Source organism: Sardina pilchardus, chromosome 20 (genome assembly GCF_963854185.1).
Source record: "Sardina pilchardus chromosome 20, fSarPil1.1, whole genome shotgun sequence".
Lineage (NCBI taxonomy): Eukaryota > Metazoa > Chordata > Actinopteri > Clupeiformes > Clupeidae > Sardina > Sardina pilchardus.
In genome coordinates this window covers 18,930,912-18,952,087 of record NC_085013.1, presented here as the reverse complement: position 1 = coordinate 18,952,087, position 21,176 = coordinate 18,930,912, and the positions used below count along the sequence as shown (strand labels likewise).

The following is a 21,176-nucleotide window of genomic DNA, read 5'->3' as shown; positions in this document are numbered from 1 at the left end:
GAAAGCGACATGAACACTGAGAGAGGACTGTGAGGGAGTCAGTTTGTCTAAATAAGCATCCATCAAATGTTGTTGTACTAGCTGTGACTAGGCATTTAGTCAAATGTTGACAAATGACCCGGGCGCCCGGCACTGACACCTCAGCTGGGCCGTTTCATGTTGCTGTGTGGGCCGCCCCTGTGTGTGAGAGCACTCACCTAATGGCAGCTTCAGGAAAGCTGGAGCTTCCCTGAGGTACCGAACAGTGAGCGTGACTTCATCTCCCGCCGTACGCAGAAGGTGGACCTGCATCGCAAAAGGAAGAGAGGAGAGAGGGATAGAGAGAAGAGAGAAGAGAGAGAGAGAATAAAGGGAGGGAAACAAAAGCAAGGACAATAAAGAAAAAAGGAGAGAAACTGTGTGGAATAGTGAAAGAAGCAGAAGAACGAGGGAACACAATAAGACAGTGGCCGGAGCAGAAGAAGGAGAAAGATAATACAAGTGGTTGTGGTGAGAAGGACATAATAGAAATAAATACTGGCCTTCCTCAGAGGAAAAAAAACATCATACTGACAATGCGACCCCATCACACACTCACTGCACGCCTAATTGAGTCGATGGGATTCAAGTGTAATCTGCAGTGAGGACCCAACATCTCACTCAACATGCAGGATCATGCGATTGCCAATGAATAATTACAAAGAGGCCAGCGATCTTAAATTGAGCCTCCGTGTGATTGTGAGAGGGTGGCTAACTGCCTCTCAGACGGGTAATTACCCTCTCACCATCTGCCGGCTACGAGTCCTTTCGTCCGATTTCTACAAGATCTGACAAGGTTGCATCACGAAATCGTGATGAAGGAAAATGTCATGAACCAATTTTCTCTTTTTGCAAAGGCATGTTCCATTCTGTATGATACAAGAGAAATATACTGCCGATGCAAATTGACGAGCATTTCTCCACTCACTCGATTTAGCTCAAGTAAGCTCAGCTCAATTAAACATGACAATTGATTGATTCTTTTCTCCTGGACTATCCTGTCATATGTGGTGTGAAGCCCTCAAACAAGAACAGTCCTGTATTCTGGGTGGCATCAGCCACTGCACCGTCCTCTGTGAAGCAGTTGTGAGAACCAGGCTTTCTAAACTGCTCTCGTTTTGGAAGGGAGGACAGAAATCATTAATCATGTCTCTTGACTTCCTCCCAGTGAATGAAGAACAGCTGTTAGGAGCTTGAGGAGCGGGCGGGGTGGGGGGGGGGGGGGGGGTAGAGGCTCGCACAACCTTTAGAGCACCCCTTCCATAGCTTCTAAATTTGGAAAATTCTTCCTGTAATGAATTTGTTCCTTATTGATTTTTATGTAAACCGTGGCATTAAAAATATAACTTAGCACAGGATTCGATAACACTATTTTATATATATAATATAGTGTATCAATGCCACAGCATAGCTCCAGTGTGAAGGGGATTTAGACTGTGCAGTGATAAGCTCATAGAATACTCACCACTTCTTCATGAGTGCATTTCTCAACGTTGATGCCATTGACCTATGGAGAGAAACAGAGGTCAAAGCAGAGATCAGCATTTATTACATAAATAAAAGATGAACTGGAAATAAATCCAAATTCAGGCTTAAAAAAGTCACACTGAAGCTGAAATGAGACAACAGGGGTATGAAGAATGTAATTTATATATTCTCCAGTATCCGTGTTAGCTACAGTACAGACAGTTATGGCGTAACACCTGTCCTCCAGCTGAGAGGGGTGCATTATGGAGAGCGCTGACAAGATGACCTTTAATTAAGTCCTCACCTGGCCCCTACCAGTCAGCGTGGTCAAGAAACAAAATCATCTCTGAGCGTTTCATTAGCGAGCCTCTCCAGCCCATTTCAGAGGGAGCAGAGGTTAAAAGCGCGGCGGAGTCGCCAAGAATCATGAGGAGAGGAGCTTTATTAAAATGCAGGAGCACATTCCTCTGACATGCACCTATGACCCCCCCACACACACCCCACACACCCCACACACCACCCCACCCCCCAGTCGGAGCGAGAGAGGGCACATCATGCTGGATACACTAACCTGTAACATGGCATCACCGATAAACAGCATCCCTGTCTGATCTGCTGCAAGAGGACGGGCCAAAGGTTAATGAAGGCACTGACACAAAATGAATCATTTCATGCACCGAAAAAGGCTGGAAATAGCAATCAATGCCTGCATCTGACTAGTCTCCAATTATAACAGCGAGTAGGCTGGGTTGACAAGGAACAGGCTAATCCATGACTAAATATTAAACAAATCTGGATATTAACTCATCTCAGCATGACTGATGGAAACAATGACACTTCTTAGCCATTTGGAACGGATTTGTGTTACTCTGAGAGGCGATGCATTGCCATAACGCACCATGGAATCTTTTGAAGCCCTGCTAAGCTAATGAAAGCGGGGGCAGTACAATAGTTTCAGTGCGAGAAAAAAAAAAAAAAAAAACGGGAAACTTTTCTAAGAACACTGTAATCAAAACCTCTGGATATTTCAAAGGGGAACGGCTCATCTAACATGACATGGCACAGACCAATTACACCACATTCATCTGAGACATCAAGAGATTCGTATTCTGCTGGAGTTTGGGGTGCCGTATAGGTTTGCCTCATGTTGGCTACCCACAGCCTTCTACACTACTTCCTTTAGCACTATAAACAAAGTGTCTAAATGTTCAAAGCGTCTAAAATCTCCTGACCTTCCCTCTGCCTGGGCTGGACTGACACAGGAAAAACTGCAAAATGGCCTTACCTACTTGATCTTTAAAAATCTTTGAAATAACCACAGGCACTTTGTGTTCAGCACCCCCCTGAAAAGACAGAAGAATTGCAGTCAGCGCACCACACTGTTGACAGATCCGCAGCCAAAGATGTTCCATGCACCATTCCACAGTTCCGATCAATGGCTTTATCAAAGCTGCGTTTCAGCAGAGTAATGGATCTTGATCTTCCGTCTGTAGCTCTATCTTTAACCCAATGGATTTGCCACAAACGGTCGACTTACATTTCCTCTGAATGAGCTGCGGCTGATGAGAATGGAGTGGCCAAATAACGGATGACAAAAGCAAAGATAAAAGGCAATCAAATGAAACCTACTTTGATGCTTAGTCCGAGACCTCCAGTCGGCTGTCTTCGAAGTACAACAGTTCTGTGCTTTAAAAAATGGGAATTTAGTTTGGCAAAATAATAACAGACATAAGTAGGCTATGCATGCAAATACATGCACGGCCATCGCTCCTGCTCGCGCGTGACCAAGGTAAGCTGAGACAAATAGCTTGTCAAAAACTATCTATAAAGAGTGAAGTATTCCTTCACCCGTACCTTTAATCACGGCCGCTGAGAGACAGCACGTCTCAGTAAAATCTGTATCGGCTCTACCCAGCACATTGCAGTAAAGTCAACAAGAAGGGCGCTGGAGCCACAATAAGCCCTGGTGCCCGTGACCACTGAATACATAATAACAGACACAAGCTCCACATGATGTTTGTGCCCTAACCACAAAGCATTGAAAATGGGATGTCACGTCTAATGAAAAATACTCTTGTGTCTCTCACTCCAATGACTCTAAGCAACGTTCCCACTGAGAAAGGCCTCCCCTGCAAACACTGAATTACTCAAAAAAAAAAAACAGTCCCAGCATATGAAACATGAACATGTCGGTCAATTGTAAATAAGACAAAAATAGAAATATACATATACATACAAAAAAATTATAATAAAAGATGTCCGAAGGCACACTCGTATTCTCCTGGCGAGCTTACTAGAAAAGCCTAAGTACTTACATTTAAGTGGGGGTCCCCTCCATGCGCACAGACCACGTCCTGCTTCTGTAAGGTTAGCATCTCTTTGGACAGCTTGACACGGATATCGTAGGTGTTACCGCTATCCTCATTATACACCAGGGCAAGGCCGCATTTTGTCTGTTGATAAAGGATAGTGGGCATTTGTTAGTGGGCCGGAGGGCGCTGGACTGAGGATTTCACTCTCACAGCACACAGCAGGTCTGTAATCTTTAAAGCACACCTGACAGGAATGCACTGAGAATACACATGGGCCGTACACATGGGCTCTAGGGGGACAGGCTACAATAGAAAAGCGGGGGTGGTGTGGGGGATAAAGAATCACTGACTGTCCCTTTCTAGAGACAGAAATCAAGACTATTCTTGGCCTACATATTGTCACGCTCCAAGAGGTGAGTCTCCATTCAGGGGATGATACAAATCTTCTGCAGTCCTCTATTCTGCCTGAAAAATAAAGTTCATGTGGCTTTATGTTCTACTTATCATTGGAACACATCGAAGAAAAAAGATGTGAGCCATTTACTTAATAATGTCCTCATCAGTTCTGGCAGGAATGCTTTACGATGATAGCAATAGCATATATATACATAGGGTGAGAGCGGCATGCTAAAGGTGATGCATTGGCTTTGTTTTGTCAGGCTGAGAACAGCAGGAGCACAATGCAATTCCGAAGATTGATTTCAGCTTTGTGTAGAGAGACTTTTCCCCCCACCCTTAGGTTAATTGAATATGTGCCAGAGAAAGTTATTTTCAGCCCCACAATACTTAGGCACGTTATTTCAAGGAAGGAAGGGAAAAAGAGGAATTCTAAAGACAGATAAAAAAAATAAAAAAAACTCTTCAGAGCTCAGTTAATTTAGTTACACTTGAAAATTCCCAAGTGTGTATTCCTGTGGCTGCTAAATTGAAAGAAATCCGTGCTCGGAATGTGTGTAAACGATAAGGTATGTTGTGTTTGCACAGAGAGCAAATAAAAAACAAACCGTAGGCCACAGCTCATTCCTTTTCTATCTTGAAAGTAACAAATTGCTGTAATATAAGTAAGGACACAGGGGAATGAAAATGGATGCCCTATGCTTCCAACTCAACCATGTCTCCACTATGTGCTAGAGTTACGGCATGTACTGTTCTCATGATTCAGACTTCAATTACTAACAGCTACCTTTGAAGCAGCTCTTCACTCCGCAGTTCGGCTACAATACAGGCCTCATTTGACCTGATGACCACATATCAACCACAACCTTTGGATATATAGGTTAGCTTTATTAAAAGCAGTGATTTGGAGATATATAGGTTAGTTTTATTAAAAGCATTCTCCTCGTGTTCCCCTCTCCATATTTCAGTCTCTCATAAATGAGCTACCTCTTGTCTATTTTTATTTTATGGGGAACTCGACCACAGTGAAAGCCTCTCAGACTTGCCCTAGTTCTTTCTTTCTCTCTCTCTCTCTCTCTCTCTCTCTCTCTCTCTCTCTCTCACCTCGACTTCTCCCCCTGAGACACAGATTTAGGTCGCAGCACCCTCCCTTTGGCTCTCCGAAGGGGCCAGAATGATTAATCAAACCACATTGTCGTGGTGGCCTGGTGGGCTGGGTCTCGGTGGCAGTACACACTAATACTGTGGCCCGGAGTTCAGGGCAAGGCCCTCCTGCTCCAGCTCAACAATGTGGGGCTGTGTGAGGGGGCATTGTCCATCTGTAGAACATCTGTCCACTAAAGGAGTGGTCTTTAATTCCAATCGTATATGCTTCTTGCAAACTTCAGTGAAAGATGTACAGTAGCGTTTCTACTGTAGATCCACGATCCAATTCTAGAACGTCCAACAACATACAGAGGTCATTTGGTGATAGTGGTTGCACTTGCTTCACTGATGACACATTAACACAAATCTGAAGTCTCTGATCTACATCTGAAGTCTATACTACACTGTACTCTACATCTAATGCAGTATTCCCACAGTGAGTAGAATGAGCCAGAACGCTATTTGTGTTCAGAGCCTTGCCTATGCAATTTTACTGTACATGCACGGCTCCACTCATTGATCTCCATAGAAATGTGCAGGTCTCCTGATATATGAATAATATGAATAATAATGGTGGGTATGGTAAGAGGCACACCGTCTGATAGCATAGTCTTGTGTTGAGAGCTAGAGACTCTTTTATAGCTTACTGAGGCCCCTGTTACACATCACACAAGCATCTGTGTTTCCAAATAATGATGGTCACATGACAAGCTCTATATTATGCTCCCTGTTGTTTTTTGTTTTGTTTTTGTTTTTTGTATCGATCTCTCCACCTCTCTCTCTCTCTTTCTCTTCTCTGTTTCATTCCCTATCCAGAATACATTGCTAAAACAAAACTACAAAGCTCATAGAATATAGAATAACAAACGCAACACTTGTACGTGATGACACTTCCATGCATTTCTCCTGGTTTGAGGGCACCTATGCTCACAGGAAAGCCTTGTGATTGATGTTGCTGCATGACTAGGAGACAAGACAACATGCAAGGCAGGTTTACTCAGGTCGGCCGCCGCATTCCACATATGTCTTTCTCTCTCACTCTACACAAACATGTGTGAGTCAGTCATAGATTAAATGATGTATTCACTCAGGAGAATGTGTGAAGCATACAGTAGCTCAAACAGATCACTTGCAATTCTTTATGAAGGAATGAAAGGGCTTTAGATATCAGGTTTATATTCCTACAAGCCTAAATGTGAGGTAGCTAATGCAGGAGATAAATGCAACTGTTATGAAGGCCATCTTGTTAAGAAATCATTATGCATCAAGAGTAGGCCACCATTATTGGGTGATAATTCTCTCTCCTTGTTTAGAGACAAAATGTTCAGTGCACACATCCTTAGCAACATAATACCAATGAAAAGGCCTTTTTAAAAAATAACTGTCTGCTAGAGTCATGTTTTTATGTAGTCTTAGGCTACAGTGAATAGGCAAACAAATATGCCCCATGTCTCTCCCTAACCTTATCATTGACCTTGATGAAGAATATCAGAAGGAGAATTCATAGGGGCTTAGGAGAAGACAAGAAAATCTTATGCACTTACACAAGGTTATGTAGTTATGCAATGTTGGATGTTACAGAGGTCACAAATGTTGCTGCCGAAAGGCTAGTAGTGGAAAGCAGCTGAAGGTAAGGAATTTGAAAAATGATAACAGAATAAAGACCACGGCCAGGTTTCCCACAAACACGGCGAAGGTACTGTATACCTTGCTAAAGCTGTTTACTTTTCTGTGTGCATTTCCCAACGTGTCTGTTAAAAGAACATGCATACAGTACCTATGCATACCTAACTCTACCTTAAAGAGGAACTATGCAGGATTGGCGATTTCATCTCTGGTTTCGGTTTCGTTTTTCATTTTCGCTCGTTTTATGCTTGCATTTTCTCTGCAGAGCTTCCCCGACAGCTTTAGCGTGTATATTTATACATGTATAGGCTATATCTAAATATATAAATTGCAAGCGTGGTTCTTCGTCTCAGACTTCCAGATGTAAACAAGGAGCGATCGTCTCCTGCAGAAAGTTGCATAGGGTCTCTTTAAGAGGTTAAATCCAAACGTCTGACATCGATTACTGTCATTCACACAGATGAGCATGATGACAGGACAGATTACACACGGCTCATATCTTGCCACTAACATGACATTTTTAGACTGAAAGCCTTCCTCCAGGCTAGGGCTGTGCAATTCATTGAATCAATCGATTAATTGTGTGTGATAATGACTTCCAACAACTATGAAAATAGCATAATGGAAATATAATGATTATTTTGTTACCCTCAGTTTCATAACAATGCTCTCCTTTTGTCTTTAGTTGTCGTGTGCGTTAACTTTTTCCATGTATTTTTTCCTGTTGGATTATATTTGACAATCAATGTAAAAATTGTAAAAATGTCAATTTTGAATATGGATGATAGTTCCAAAATCACTGAGTAATCACGTTTTAATCATCGTGATCTCAAAATTGAACAAAATCATCATGTTAATGATTTTTACCATAATCGAGCAGCCCTGCTCCAGGCTCGTCCCTAGTCACTGCCCTCCACCTCCATTTCCCCTGTCCATCCTCCAATCCTATGGCTATGGCTATGGTTATTTAGCAGACGCCTTTGTCCAAAGCGACATACAAACCTACAAACCAATTCTTCCCTTCTCTCTCCTCCAATCCACCTCCATCTCCCCTGTTCATCCTCCATCCCTTTCTTCCCATCCACCTCCATCTCCTCTGTTCATCCTCTATCCCTTTTCTACTATCCTTCCTTTCTTTCTCCCCCCATCCACTTTTCTATTTCTCCACAGCCCATCTAAAGAAGGGCAACACATTATTCTACCCTCTCCCTTATAATGCATTGTCTTTAATTATTCATTTATTCATTCATTCATTTCTTGGCAGAAGCTAAAGCTCCTATTTCTTGTGCCATGAGCCATTCACTATTACAGTAGCACTTGACAAATGCTTGAATACAGTATCAACCTCATACTGGGCTGTTTATGAGTGTAGGGCATGACCCAAATTAGCCCAAAATGAACCCAAATATGAACTTAGTTCTTTCTCCAAAACCGTATCGCTGTCAGTTACCACTAATGTGTTTCTGTGAAGTCAATATCGATAGTCGATAGATTAATATAACATACTCCTCACATTACAGATCCTGACACATACAGTACATATTAAAACTGGTGCACATGCCATCAGATGAAATGGATACTGTGATCTTTAAGAAAATAAAATCCCGTACAATATGTTGTTGCCTCCTTTATGTGAATTTAAGCAAAGAAGAGTTTTTTTCTTTTTACATTTCAGTCTCTTTTTTATGAACAATAATGCATGCTGATAATTGTCACAATTAGTCCTAAGGATGTTGACGCCATCTTGTCATATTCTCATTTTAATCGTGTAGAAAAGGTTATAAGTGAACATATTTAAGTACATGTAATTACTTTCTAATTACTTTGAAGAGTATAATGCAAGTAATTTTAGTTTCAACTTTTTATTTATAACAACTTCATCATGATACCTAGTCTACTTGCCAAACAAACTGCAACCTGAAGCATTACATCACAATCTCAGATCAGGCTTTGCCTCTTCTCCAGATATACCCAAGGGTTGGGTAAGGTTAGATGTACCCAAGGGTTGGGTTAAAGTGCTTGTGCTATAGATAGAGCATTCGCCACAGTGGCTGATCACCAAGCAAGCTTATAAACCGCCACACAGCATGACGTGAGATACGTAAGGGGCAGTGTTTAGAACGCCATAATCGGGATACGTCGGGAACGTCATAATCGGGACAATAAGTTCCAACAGAGTGAACTGGTCTGGACCCCGATGTGCCAGCAGAGGCATCAACCCAGCAGTACTGTAAAACAACAATGTGCCACATGTTGTACACTCTCCTCTTTTCTGCAGCCTCATACAACTCTTTTTAGAGATCATCCTGGATAACAAATCAACCATCCAGCCTTTGTATAGCTCTGGGACAGGTTTGATGTCTGTTCATGTCATAATTACAGTTGACCTCAGTCATTCCATTCACTTCATCCTCCGTTGTCCCTTTCAATCCTTCCTACATTTCTTTTTAAATAGCCATTGATGGAACTTTCATTTCCTGGTGTCTGCGCTGCGGCCTCAGGCCATTTGACCTTGATATCTGTCTCTTGTTCTGCTTGATTTGTCGCTGTTCCTCTTTAGATGATCCCTACCATTCAATGGTAAGCATGTCATGTCCTCCTTCAAGTGCAGCAGGGGCATTGGTATCCTGCAGTCTTTGTTGTTGAAACTACTCCTGGACTTTAAAAGCTAAAGTTAAAAGCTACTTTGTACAGTAGTTGTCAATTCAGAACCCCTGAACATTCAGGCACTTTTGCCAGTCTTTCAATGAAGTGTCCTTTCTCCATCCACATACACAAACCTTCAAAGATTTATTCTTGACCTCCCCAACTTGGCCATATCTGTGTTCATCCCTTTTCTCATCATCAAAGATTTTTCTAGAGTCCAAAGCCAAGAGGCCTGCTTGAGAGTCATCCTCCACCCCTGCTCTCACTGACTCAAAGGCTATTCTGTTCATATCCTCTCTGTTGTGGCTTATTTGGGTGCATCTGTTTGGCTGTGTTTGGCACAGATGCTGTTGCAATGGACTGTCAGCACACGACAGCCATATCAAGTTAAAATGGTTCACGCTTGGATATCAAACATCATTAAAGTGTTATAATCTCATTAAAGTTCAACCCAAATGGAACAACTAACTTAATATACAAAGTATATTTTAATACGAGATCACAGTCCCAGACTTCGCCAGACATCCCTGTTCTATTATGCTTTTGAAACTTATTTGCAAATCACAATGACTAGACAGAGGCAATGCATCAACATCAAGAGCCAATTTCCAGTTCTCTTTCTGCTCCACCTCATCATCATCATCACCATCATCATTAACAGTGGATGGGGAGTAGGCCTATCTATTCTGCGCTTTATGCCCAAAGCACTGTGCTATTGCACCCTGACACTTGAAGAAGACGGATATAATAGCACAATCATTTTTGGGGGGTATGAGACGTCATTAAAATTCATACCTGCCCTAAATCAGAATGGATATGAGAATGAATGCGGTGTCTGTGCAGGGGTGGGGTGCCTGGCGATAATGGAGTGGAGAAGAGTGAGTAAACACCAGCAGCCCAGGATTAATATTGTACGGGTGCAACTGATTTGGGGGAATAATTGTGGAATCTCTTCTGGCGCTCTCGAAGCGCTACGGAATTCGACGGCGGCAGCGGCACCAGAAAGGGAATGGCACAGCCTGGACGTGGGGAATTAGGCATCGGAGATAAAGCCAGAAGCCGAGAGGACCTGCTTGGTTGTGTGCTAAGCCTGATTGATGGCCTGCCTATGAGTTTGTCGATGCTCACTCTTCACCAGACGCTCCATTATCTTTGTAACCCAAACGGAGGACCAGCTCGGCCTTTATCCTAACTATCTGAAGAGCAGTTTCTCTTCCTAGCCATTCTCTATTGCAATAAATATACACAGCAGAAAAAAAATGGAAGCATGACGGAGGAAGAAAGGGAAAAAATCATTACGAGTTGTTAAGATATGCAGGTTGGCATGATTGGCATGTGATGGCCTTGATTAGAAATGGAAATGAATCTCAAAAGAGAACTGTTCAGTCAGTGAAATCAAGGGATATATACAGTATGAACTTTGGGTAATTAATCATGTTCAAAAAGTTCAGCTTTGACTGACATACAGTACAGTACGGTCTTTCAAAACCCACTTGGCACTCCATGTTCAGACTGCTCATCTGAGCGGTCTGTCTTCCAGTCTTTATGCCAACTGAAGTGCTGTCCACAGAATGCATGTGTGATCAAGGCCAGTTATAGGCCAGTTACTGTACACTCAGGTGCGGTGAACATACTTTTTTTTTTACCTCAGACAAAATCAGAGGGCAAATCCAGTGGCAAAAATCCAGGTCATACTATACATGGTGTTACAGGGTTTTAGGCAAACAATCCAAAATCACAAGCGCGAAAAATCATAGTCAGGTCACGGAAAATTAAGAGCAATGATTTCTCTATCATATATCAATCATTTCTTCTAACGAGGCTCGGTACGTTAAAACAGAAACAATACCTCACACGGTGGCAGGGGAAACAGAGTCCTCATAAAGCCTGCGGCTAATTAGTCAATGCAACCCCGGTGCTTAGAACTCCAACGACGCGGAGAAGGGCTGAAGTGGACGACAGGGCAGAGAGGACTGCGCACGCTAAACGGGTGTTACAGCATGTAGTGCTGTAAGCCTACGCTGTCCAGCGCATAGAGAAATGAGAAGAAGATGACAGAACACTAGATTTATTCATACTGTATACAATATCTAACCATTACATACCATAACAAGGAACTTATATATGTCAATTATATTACAAAGGACGACATTGTCCCTGGAGCAACTTAGGGCTAAGTGAATTTCTCAATGGCACAACAGTGGAGGCTGAGAATTGAACCAATCACTTTTCAGGTTACTGCATGCTAGCCCAGCTTCTTACTATGCTACCACTGCCCTATGATCATAAACTTGACAACAACATTGTAAGTTTGTATCACAATATTAGCACTTTGAAGACAGGACTGCAAGAGAGGGCACAACAGCTTCGTAATCAGCATCAGAAATAGCCAATCAAATACAGCTGTACTGTAGTCCAACTGTAGTCCAACCAATCAAACGTGAAGCCACAAAGTCGCAAAAGTCACAAAACAATCAACTTGTTTTGTATGGACATTAAGCTCAGGTACATATTAAAAAAAGTTAGCCAGGAACAGTTGTATGCATGTTTTCTTCTTTTTTCCCATTAATTGTGCACCCATGATGATGTTCCACTTCCATTTTTTAATAACATATTTTATGGAAAGAAAATTCACTCTGAGAATGATGAAATGTAGACACTCTGCCTTCAATGTCATAAAGATGGCAAAAGAGACAGAGAATACTCTCTGATCTTCTCACAACAAGCTTGCCACTGTGTACAGCAACCACACCTCTGCAAAGGGCTTAACTCGTGTGGGTAAATAGGCCACATCCTCCAGTGTGAGGAGGTCAACTCGCGTCCTGCCTTTCTGCACTGGGGCGCTGATGAGGTAACAGCACAGAGTTTGACCACGCAATGTAATGTAACATGCTAGCGTTCAGTCTTGAAATGACCCTTGTGATGTGGGCAGCAGTCTGAGGATCGTCTCATTACGCAATAATCTCGCTTTAGTTCTGCATATCAATCAGCGTCCTACTCAACTCCAGATGACCTACTGGTATAAGGTATGAAACAAGACATCTTTTAACATTTCCTCTCCTTCTCTTGTGCTCTCTCTCTCTCTCTCTCTCTCTCTCTCATTCAAATTCAAAGGAGCTTTATTAGCATGACTGTTTGCCAAAGCTAGTGTTACAGATAATACAGTAGTATCATAAAAGCACAGAATGCGCTAACATACAAAACATCAAGACACATATCACATGAATCAATGGAAATCAGCTCTCTCTCTCTCTCTCTACACTCTGCACCCCCCCCCCCTTCTCATCTCTTTCTCCCACTCATTCAGGATTGAGTATACTTTCCTAACAGTTGATGCATTCAGGGTTATTTGGTCATTGAACCATTCATTTCCAAACCTGTTAATTCAATTGGCATTAATGTACTTGAGGGTTCAAAATAGTAAAATGCAGCTCATATTGGGCAATAAGTAGAGTTCAATTTCCTCTTCCTGCCTGACTGCTGCTAACATGATGCTAAAGCGCTATGCTGGCCATACACCTGTCAAGACACACATGCTCCTTGTGCTTTTTGGATCCAGAACAAATTCACTCCCGGACCATGCTTTGGCTACACTTTTGCTATCATGCTCATGAGGATGTTCTCAGACTTGGTGTTTCTGATGTCATGTTATTATTAATACGTTTACAGAAAACAGAACATCTACACCTTCTTCTGAAGTGAAATAAGGTCTTCAAAAAGTTAATCAACCGTAAGAAACGCACACTATGGATGCTGACATATCATTGTCTCTCTGGTATTTTTCTCCACGCTGTGCTGCATTTTAGTAGCCTGACAGAGAGAATCAAGCTGAAGCTACTGTATAACACACACACACACACACACACACACACACACACACACACACACACACACACACACACACACACACACACACACACACACACACACACACACACACATTGCCCTCACTTCGGATTTATCTTCTGTGTGTCCCGCACTCTCTCGTCGCATAAGTGTCAACACCCAGTGATGCATCCCTTATGCATACAAATAATCACAAGTGTGACTTTCCATGAAAACAGAATCTTAACCGGTAACATTTACATATCTTGACATATCCACGACTGTATGCTATATGCGTTGATTAAAAAACGATGTTGCAGTCTGGCCGGTTCAAGAAGCGTTTATCTTACACACTACAATAGACAGCACTGTCTCAAACACTCTACCTGTCTGTGAAGCTGCAGCAATGCAGATGGCTACAATTAAAATACTGTACGATATAGGCTCATATAAGGTTCATTACTTCCATTCCTAAATGCAACGTGTTCACTTCAATCATCAGCCCAAACACAATGACTCCCCTGTGTGCAAATGTCCTGTACAAAATGGCTTCACCGTTCACACAAACTACATCATTCATCTGCCCACCATAAAACTTAACTTCCTGGCAACATTTTATATAGCCTACCTATCGTCATGGGAATACTGTGAATCTTGTTTGCAAGATGCCTTTCATCAGTTGAGATATTTAGTCCAAAAGCAGTTTTACAGCATAATGTTCATTTAGGGAGCCAGTCCTCCATCCGTCTGTGTACGGGGCCTGCGAGTGGAGCTACTTTGGTTTACTGGAGCAAAGAAAGACAATCAAATTATATTCTTTGTAACAACGATTTGTCTGAGCTTGTTTAGAGATCTGACACATAAAAGTCCTTTTGGTTGTTCAGCTTTGCAGTGAATCACAGTTGTGTAATCTTCAGAATGGCTGTGTACTGTATCTCCCTAAACTAAATTCCATATTGGGATATAATTCTGTTGGGTGTACACAATCAAACACCACACTAATTTCTGACTGCTCGTACAGTAGGTGTTATTTTCAGAGATTAAGACCAATTTACCAATCATACTGTATATAGATCCAATCAAAAGGTCAATCATTCCATATAAATACTCATTTTCTGGTTGCCATACATTATTGTGGCGAGGCATGTAAAACATAGATCATAGCCTGGGTGAACCCAGACAAATTTGTTAGTAAATCACAATTTGCTCCAGAGGCCAGTCTGGAAAGGATCCCATTGATGACCGCTCTCAACGTGTTACAATCTTCAGGGTCTAACCAGCAGTGAGATTAAGCTCAGTTTCAGACGTGCAGCAGACACATCTTTCTTGTAAATAAAGGTTTTAAATGCAGTAGTTTACTTAATTCCACAGTCAATACACATTCCGATTTGGACACGGACGTCAATGCCATCCTTTCCAGACCAACCTGCACAGATTTGTCTAAGTTCACTCAAGTTACAGATCATAGAGTTCAAAAGAGTCTAACCAGCTGACCTGACCAGATTTTTAGAACGTGCCTGAAGGCATTGTCAAGATAGCTCAGTCACAAGAAACAGACATACAGTATGTGGTCACAGTGAACTTGAACTTTGACCTTTGAGCTTCAAAATCAAATCAGTTCATCTTGCTTTTAAGTAAGTAAGCATTCATACTAAAAACGTTTCACAAGGCATTCTTGACAATTACATTCACAAGAACAGGACAAAAACATGTGACCACAGTGACCTTGAACTTCGACCTCCAAAGATGACTCCAGAATCCAAGACAACATTCCTACAAACTTTGAAATATGTGATATGTGCCATTTTTCGGATTTTGTGCTCATGAGATCAGGACGAATAGACGACGGATGAACAAACGGACAGACAAACAACCTGAAAACATGAAGCCTACATCATCTACATAATGGCTAATGCACAGAAGTCTCCGAGAATACAAAGCCAATGGATGAGAAGGATTGGGACTCATATTGGGACAATTACATTTGTCCCTTTAGAATTATAAGGTTCTATCTACATTTTCATTAATGCTAAGATATTGAGCTTCAAAGTCTTAGAATACCATAAAGTTATACTGATAAGTGGATCAAACCTCTTTAGATATAATGTCCAAAAATGCATACAGCTACAAGAAATGCCTCACCTCCCCTTCTTAATAAGGTGTCACAGAATAAGAATATGCCAGTAACTCAATAGAGAACCTTATCATTTTAAGGAGGACAAATTGCTACGATCTATTCAAGCCATCGTCGTACACACATGTGGGACACACAGAGTGTTTCCGGACTAATGAAGTTACAGTGCATTTTGAATAAATGTCTTTCTGTGTTCTTTGCAGAACAACGACCCCAAATAAATACAGACAAAGTGGGGGGAAAGCCCTTTTACGTGTATAACTGCTAATATAGGCAATCACTTAAATAATCTATATGTTGTTTCAGTAACACACTGTCCACACTTGTTCAGAGCACAGAGAGCAGATGCTGCACTGGTGTTTCAGCAGCAGGTTAAAAGTGGGAGAGAGAACTTCTCCCTCTCACGACCTCTCTTCCCCTGAGTGAATACCCTCTGCAACCGCAGGAGATGAAGGACTCCGGTGACCATAGCAACCACAGAGACACCCTTGGGAGAGTTTACAAACTTTCCCTCTCAAAGACAAAGGTCTCTCTGAGCCATAATAGAGGGCACTGCTTTCCTTTTATAAATGGTCAACACATCCCAAAGGTACTCCCAATCGCAGACCTTTCATTTGGGAGGGTAGTTATGAGAGGGGAGAAATAGGGGAGGTAGACAATGCTCAGGATTTTCCTGACTCATACGAATGACAAGACAAAGTTTCTGAAATATTCTGTCAATGAATTATATCAAACACCTGGCACACCCTCTATGTGTTACGGTCTCTGTCACGACTACAGTTTCACGATACTGGCCAGACGTAAGAACATGGCCACAGATAATTAAAGGCTGCCACTAGACGTTGAAGATGCAGTCAGTGATTTTGACCAAGGCTTGTTGATATGCAAGCACACCTCACTTCAGTATTCCTGAAGTCATGTGTTGATTGGGGTGAATACTTTACGGCTCAGACGTCAAGCCACTATATGTGTTTCCGATTTAAAGAGCCAGCACTGTGCAATTTGTGTAATTTGACAAAAAAACATTGAGTTAGAATCTCAAACTGCTCTTTTAAATCTGATAGATGCCACTTGGTTGTCCTGCAACGACACATGTCCTAGTGAGAGACTATATAGTCAATGATACTTCAAAGCTGCATACCCAATAATTTGGCAAAACAATGAATTATATGCGTAAAACACAGTAAACTGTAAGAGTGCATTTACCTTGAGAGAAAATTGCTCTCAAAGCATAATAAGATTGGCACGGCTAGAAAGGCATATCAGAACAAAACATTTCATTGCTATCAAAGGCTGCACATAATGCACAATTAAACGCTGCTTGTTTTTGCAGTCTGAGCAAGGCAGTTGTGTGTCGGCACATTAGCAACACAGAAGGGATAATTGCAAAGCCATCTACAGTCATCACAAGACGGCATTTATGGACACGTCTCACAATCTAGCATCATTATACTGCTCATGTGACCGGCAAGCCGCTGTTTAGACAGTCAACTTTCATTGGTAGATCCATGATATGTAATGTATGAACCATGTGCAATAAAGGCCTTTCACTGCCTAATTAAGCCCCCTCAGATGCTCCATCCTCTGCCACACTGCTCACTCCTCATGCTCTTGATGTCGCCGACTGAAATACCCCCGCTGGAGTGTGCACCTACAGTAGCCCTGCAGCCTGACTTTTACAGATTTCATTCATTGTTCTTCAGTCGTCATTTTTATTTTTATAATGCAAATACGACATGACGAACACTTTTCCCTGGTGCATCTGTAGACAGTCAAAACATACTATTTCAAGTAGGTAAAACTTAACAGGATATGTTGTAAAGGTTTTACATGGCTTTACTGAGAAAAGTTAAGTATATCAGGACAGAACTTAGACACAGGCAAGAGCAGCAGTAGCGCCACTATACAGTAGCTTAGGGTGGGCCCCTGTTGCTACAGTAAGTGCTTGCTGAGATCCACTCATTTTATTTTGAGTAGAAAAGTTCAACAGTTCTTAATTCTTATACCAAACAATGCACTATTCAATTTAGAGAGAGTTAGCCCCAATATATAACAAGAAAGTGCATCCTTTTGTGGTAATACTAATTTATGGACAAGTCTGACAAGCTTGTTTTTATAAATATATTTCTATTGCGTATTTTCAGAATTAGCACATTGGGAGGTACAGGATCAAGACTGTCCAGCTATCTAAATGCCAAACTCAATAGAAAGAATAGACCACACAGATTCTCATGACACCTCCCTTCAAAGGATATAGTCTGAATAATGAAAATGAAATGAATAATGAATGAATGATTAACAGAGTGAGTCATATCCAGTGTCCAGTCTACTCTCAAGGATGGATGGGTTAGATGGGAGGGTCTGTGATCCAAAGCATTATCATCTTCACAGACACAATTTCAATAACAGTGTCTTCCATTCCATGTTAAATTTGAAAAGGATTTCATCAGAATGTGGCATCAGACAATACGGCTGAAGGGGACGTTGTCTAACATCTCAGAGGAGATGCCACTGCTGGTTCCTGATTAAGTTGAATCTTTCTTATCAGTAAACTGATATCACACACTATCAGTTTCTCATCCAAAGATCACCTAAAACATACAGCTTAGAGTCCAGGAAGCACTTCTCTTCAAACTTTTTGTGATATCACACACTCTTCAATGACAATGTTGTTAAAAGAGATGTGTGTGTTCCTGATAATGAAGACACAGCCATACTGTACATTCATAAAATCACTACAGGACAACAAATTTACCTTTGAACAAATGTAGCTACATCTGTCAATAATTATAGATGAGTGTCTTTTTTACTGCCAAAAGCAAACAAATCCATATAGAAAATAATGATACAGAGGAATAACAAAAGAAGGGAAATAGTAGGCTGGGCTTAAATGTGCGATTGGGGTAGGAGGATATTGATACATTACTGCCTTCTAAAACTGCAGCATTCATTGATTTTTTCCTTAAGAAACTCGGGCAATCTGGTCTCAAGTGGCCACCTTAGGAGGCAACAGGTACAGCCAGTGTCCTTCATTTCACTTACGCTACTCAGACGCTGGCTGGCCCGCTGCTGCTGTCTAAAAAGCAAAGGCATGACGGCACAACAGCCAGCCGTTGCAGTGGTTTATAATGATAAGCAATGTTTGAGACTGGCTGAGCCTTAAGGTCCCACGCTTACCATATCCCAGTAAGTGACACAGTGTCAGAGGAGATGTTCTCATTTAGATGTTCATCACTGCAATATCATCCCGTTTGAATCATCCCTCCATCAGATGTTATTGTATCATGTTCAATCAAGGCACTACATGTAAAGTTGCAGAAGGAACTCTCCCTGATCACCAGTCAATGATTATTATCGCTACTAGTTTATTACGTTATGAATGTACAGTACCTTAAAACAGTATTAGTGTAGATCCTTATTATGCATATTGCAGTGCACAATGTTTCGTTGTATTCAGCTTCAATGTAGCAGTATAATTTATTCATATCATGACATGTGCATGGCCCTAACTTTGGTGATTATTTAAATCTCTGAAATTGACATCAGGGATAAATCACATTTTCATGTATCTACAGTATGCATATTTTCTACTTACTAGGACTGATCTTTCCTTTTTTATTGAAGTTTTTCAAATAGCAACTTCAGTTTGGCAGTGTCCAAGGCCAAGGCAGCTCAATGGACATTATTTCAGTAGCCTATGATAAAAAATGACCTATCTCCTACTTTCATTAAAATGTGAAAGAGTATCAATTCAAATGAAAATCCAGAGAATAAATTGACTCTGATTTTTCTGAGCGCTTGACACTGATGTCAACTCTGTTGTACAATGATCATACCACTGTGGGAAGATGCTGCAACAGACTGAATGCTTTTCTTATGGCTATACAAAGCCACATCTCTCACTTTGGTCTTGAGTTGGGAGATAAAAGCCAATGCAAGAGAAGAAAGCCTCTAAGCTAGTAGAAACCAGTATGAAGAATTCAAGAATAAAATCCTCAAGCCAAGAGTTTTTTTTCCATTCAGTCAGAGCATCTCGCTACTCAGACTGAAATACAAACATACCAAAGGTAAATACACTAACAGGAAATAAGTCAGAAAGTATCACCCATACACACAATGTAATAATCATGTTTCAGCCCTTTTTTCAATGTTAACTAAGTGTTCATTGGTCACACACCCGCTGCAGCACTGCATTAACGAGGAAGAGAATGCATATACTACAGTAGTTAGGTATTTAACAAGTTAGATAGAGATCGTATGTGATGACATTATTTCAATACACACTTTCCAATTGCAAACACAGCAGCGCGCGCAAAGGCACATGCAAAAATGAGAGAGGGAGAGAGAGAGAGAGAGAGAGAGAGAGAGAGAAAGAGAGAGAGGAGGGCATGAGAAGCAGAGTGATAAAAGCGTTGTATCGATGTATCCAACCTAGTTCTCTAACAAGGAGCCCTAAGCATTAAAATGGCCCAAAGAAATATGCCTTCAGTCATATATTTATCCGCTCTTCTTAAGCATGCAAGTTGCTAACACCTTTGAGTCTTGGTCTTTAACGAATTGATAGAGAATATATGATAAATAGCTAGTAACATTTTATAATTCAGTCAAGACGCCCCAAACTTCGCGTGAATACCAAGTCTTTCAGAACAGTCATTCCCATCGTCTACTTTATCGAGTCAAGACAATCCACATGAACCCATTTCTATCACTAAGACATGCATAATAGCTATAGACGCCATCGTAAATAGCTTTTGTTTCTTTACAACTGCGTGTATATCTCGTTATTGACATGCCAAACGGTAATTGGTATAAATCAGTATTTTTTAATATTTTTTTTTATTAGAGCTGGCTGGTGAAATTAAATTAAATTAAAGGTTGAAATAGGCTACCAGTATCCTACTCGAGAGAATATGTTCAATCATTTGGCTTACCTAATGCGAAATGTTGTCAAAGCAATGTTAGTGATGTTTAAGTGCCGTCGCTTGAAACTGTTCCACAAAATGTATCAACATTCAAGACCACACGGTAAGTAGGATACAATCGGCAAGTGACACTAATAACCTTATTTCTCCCTGTTTGTCAAATAAACACGAAATCTAGGCCAAACTAAAGCATAGGGCAGCGCAATAAATCAAACCCAATGAGTTTACGGTGGTTACAGCTGGGGCAGTAGCCTCCGAGATGAAGGAAAGGGCTGTGCTCACCCATGTTGGCACTAAGAGACTGGCTGGTCGCTCAATAATATCAGGTTGGTGCTTGCCGGCCACGTTCATTGCCCATTCAGCCGCAGGCTCTGTCCCCTGAAGTCAAAGAGACTTTGATCAGTCATTTATCCAACAGTCACTGGTTAGTTCAGTCCGCCGATGTCTCTGCGTGGTCCGACGGCGGAGGGACGCGCATTCTGTACTCTTCCAAAAAAAAATACTTCAAACGAAGGCTACCCTGTCTGCACAAGTTGTCAGGTAGACGTCCTCAATACTTCAACATAGTCGATATTTTGCCATTGTTAGACAACGACGAAGTAGAAAAAAATAAAGATATATTTCAGAGCATGGTCGTCGCGGAGCAGAAACAACTGGAAAAGGCTGCTTTGAAGTGACCGTTGC

The 21,176-nt window shown here is 41.4% G+C and overlaps 1 protein-coding gene across 1 annotated transcript in view; it reads right to left on the bottom strand.

The window, feature by feature from the left end:
• sntg2 (syntrophin, gamma 2) overlaps positions 1–20,854 on the bottom strand; it is a 44,761-nt gene extending 23,907 nt beyond the window's left edge. Inside the window, exons 1-7 of the mRNA XM_062523677.1 lie at positions 20,775–20,854; positions 3,801–3,938; positions 3,115–3,171; positions 2,771–2,828; positions 2,057–2,100; positions 1,484–1,525; positions 198–285 (exon numbers count right to left, since the gene is read on the bottom strand). Of these exons, the coding sequence (XP_062379661.1) occupies positions 198–285; positions 1,484–1,525; positions 2,057–2,100; positions 2,771–2,828; positions 3,115–3,171; positions 3,801–3,938; positions 20,775–20,843 (496 nt within the window). The 5' untranslated portion in view covers positions 20,844–20,854. The remainder of the gene's footprint in view (positions 1–197; positions 286–1,483; positions 1,526–2,056; positions 2,101–2,770; positions 2,829–3,114; positions 3,172–3,800; positions 3,939–20,774) is intronic.
• Between the last annotated feature and the right edge of the window lie 322 nt (positions 20,855–21,176).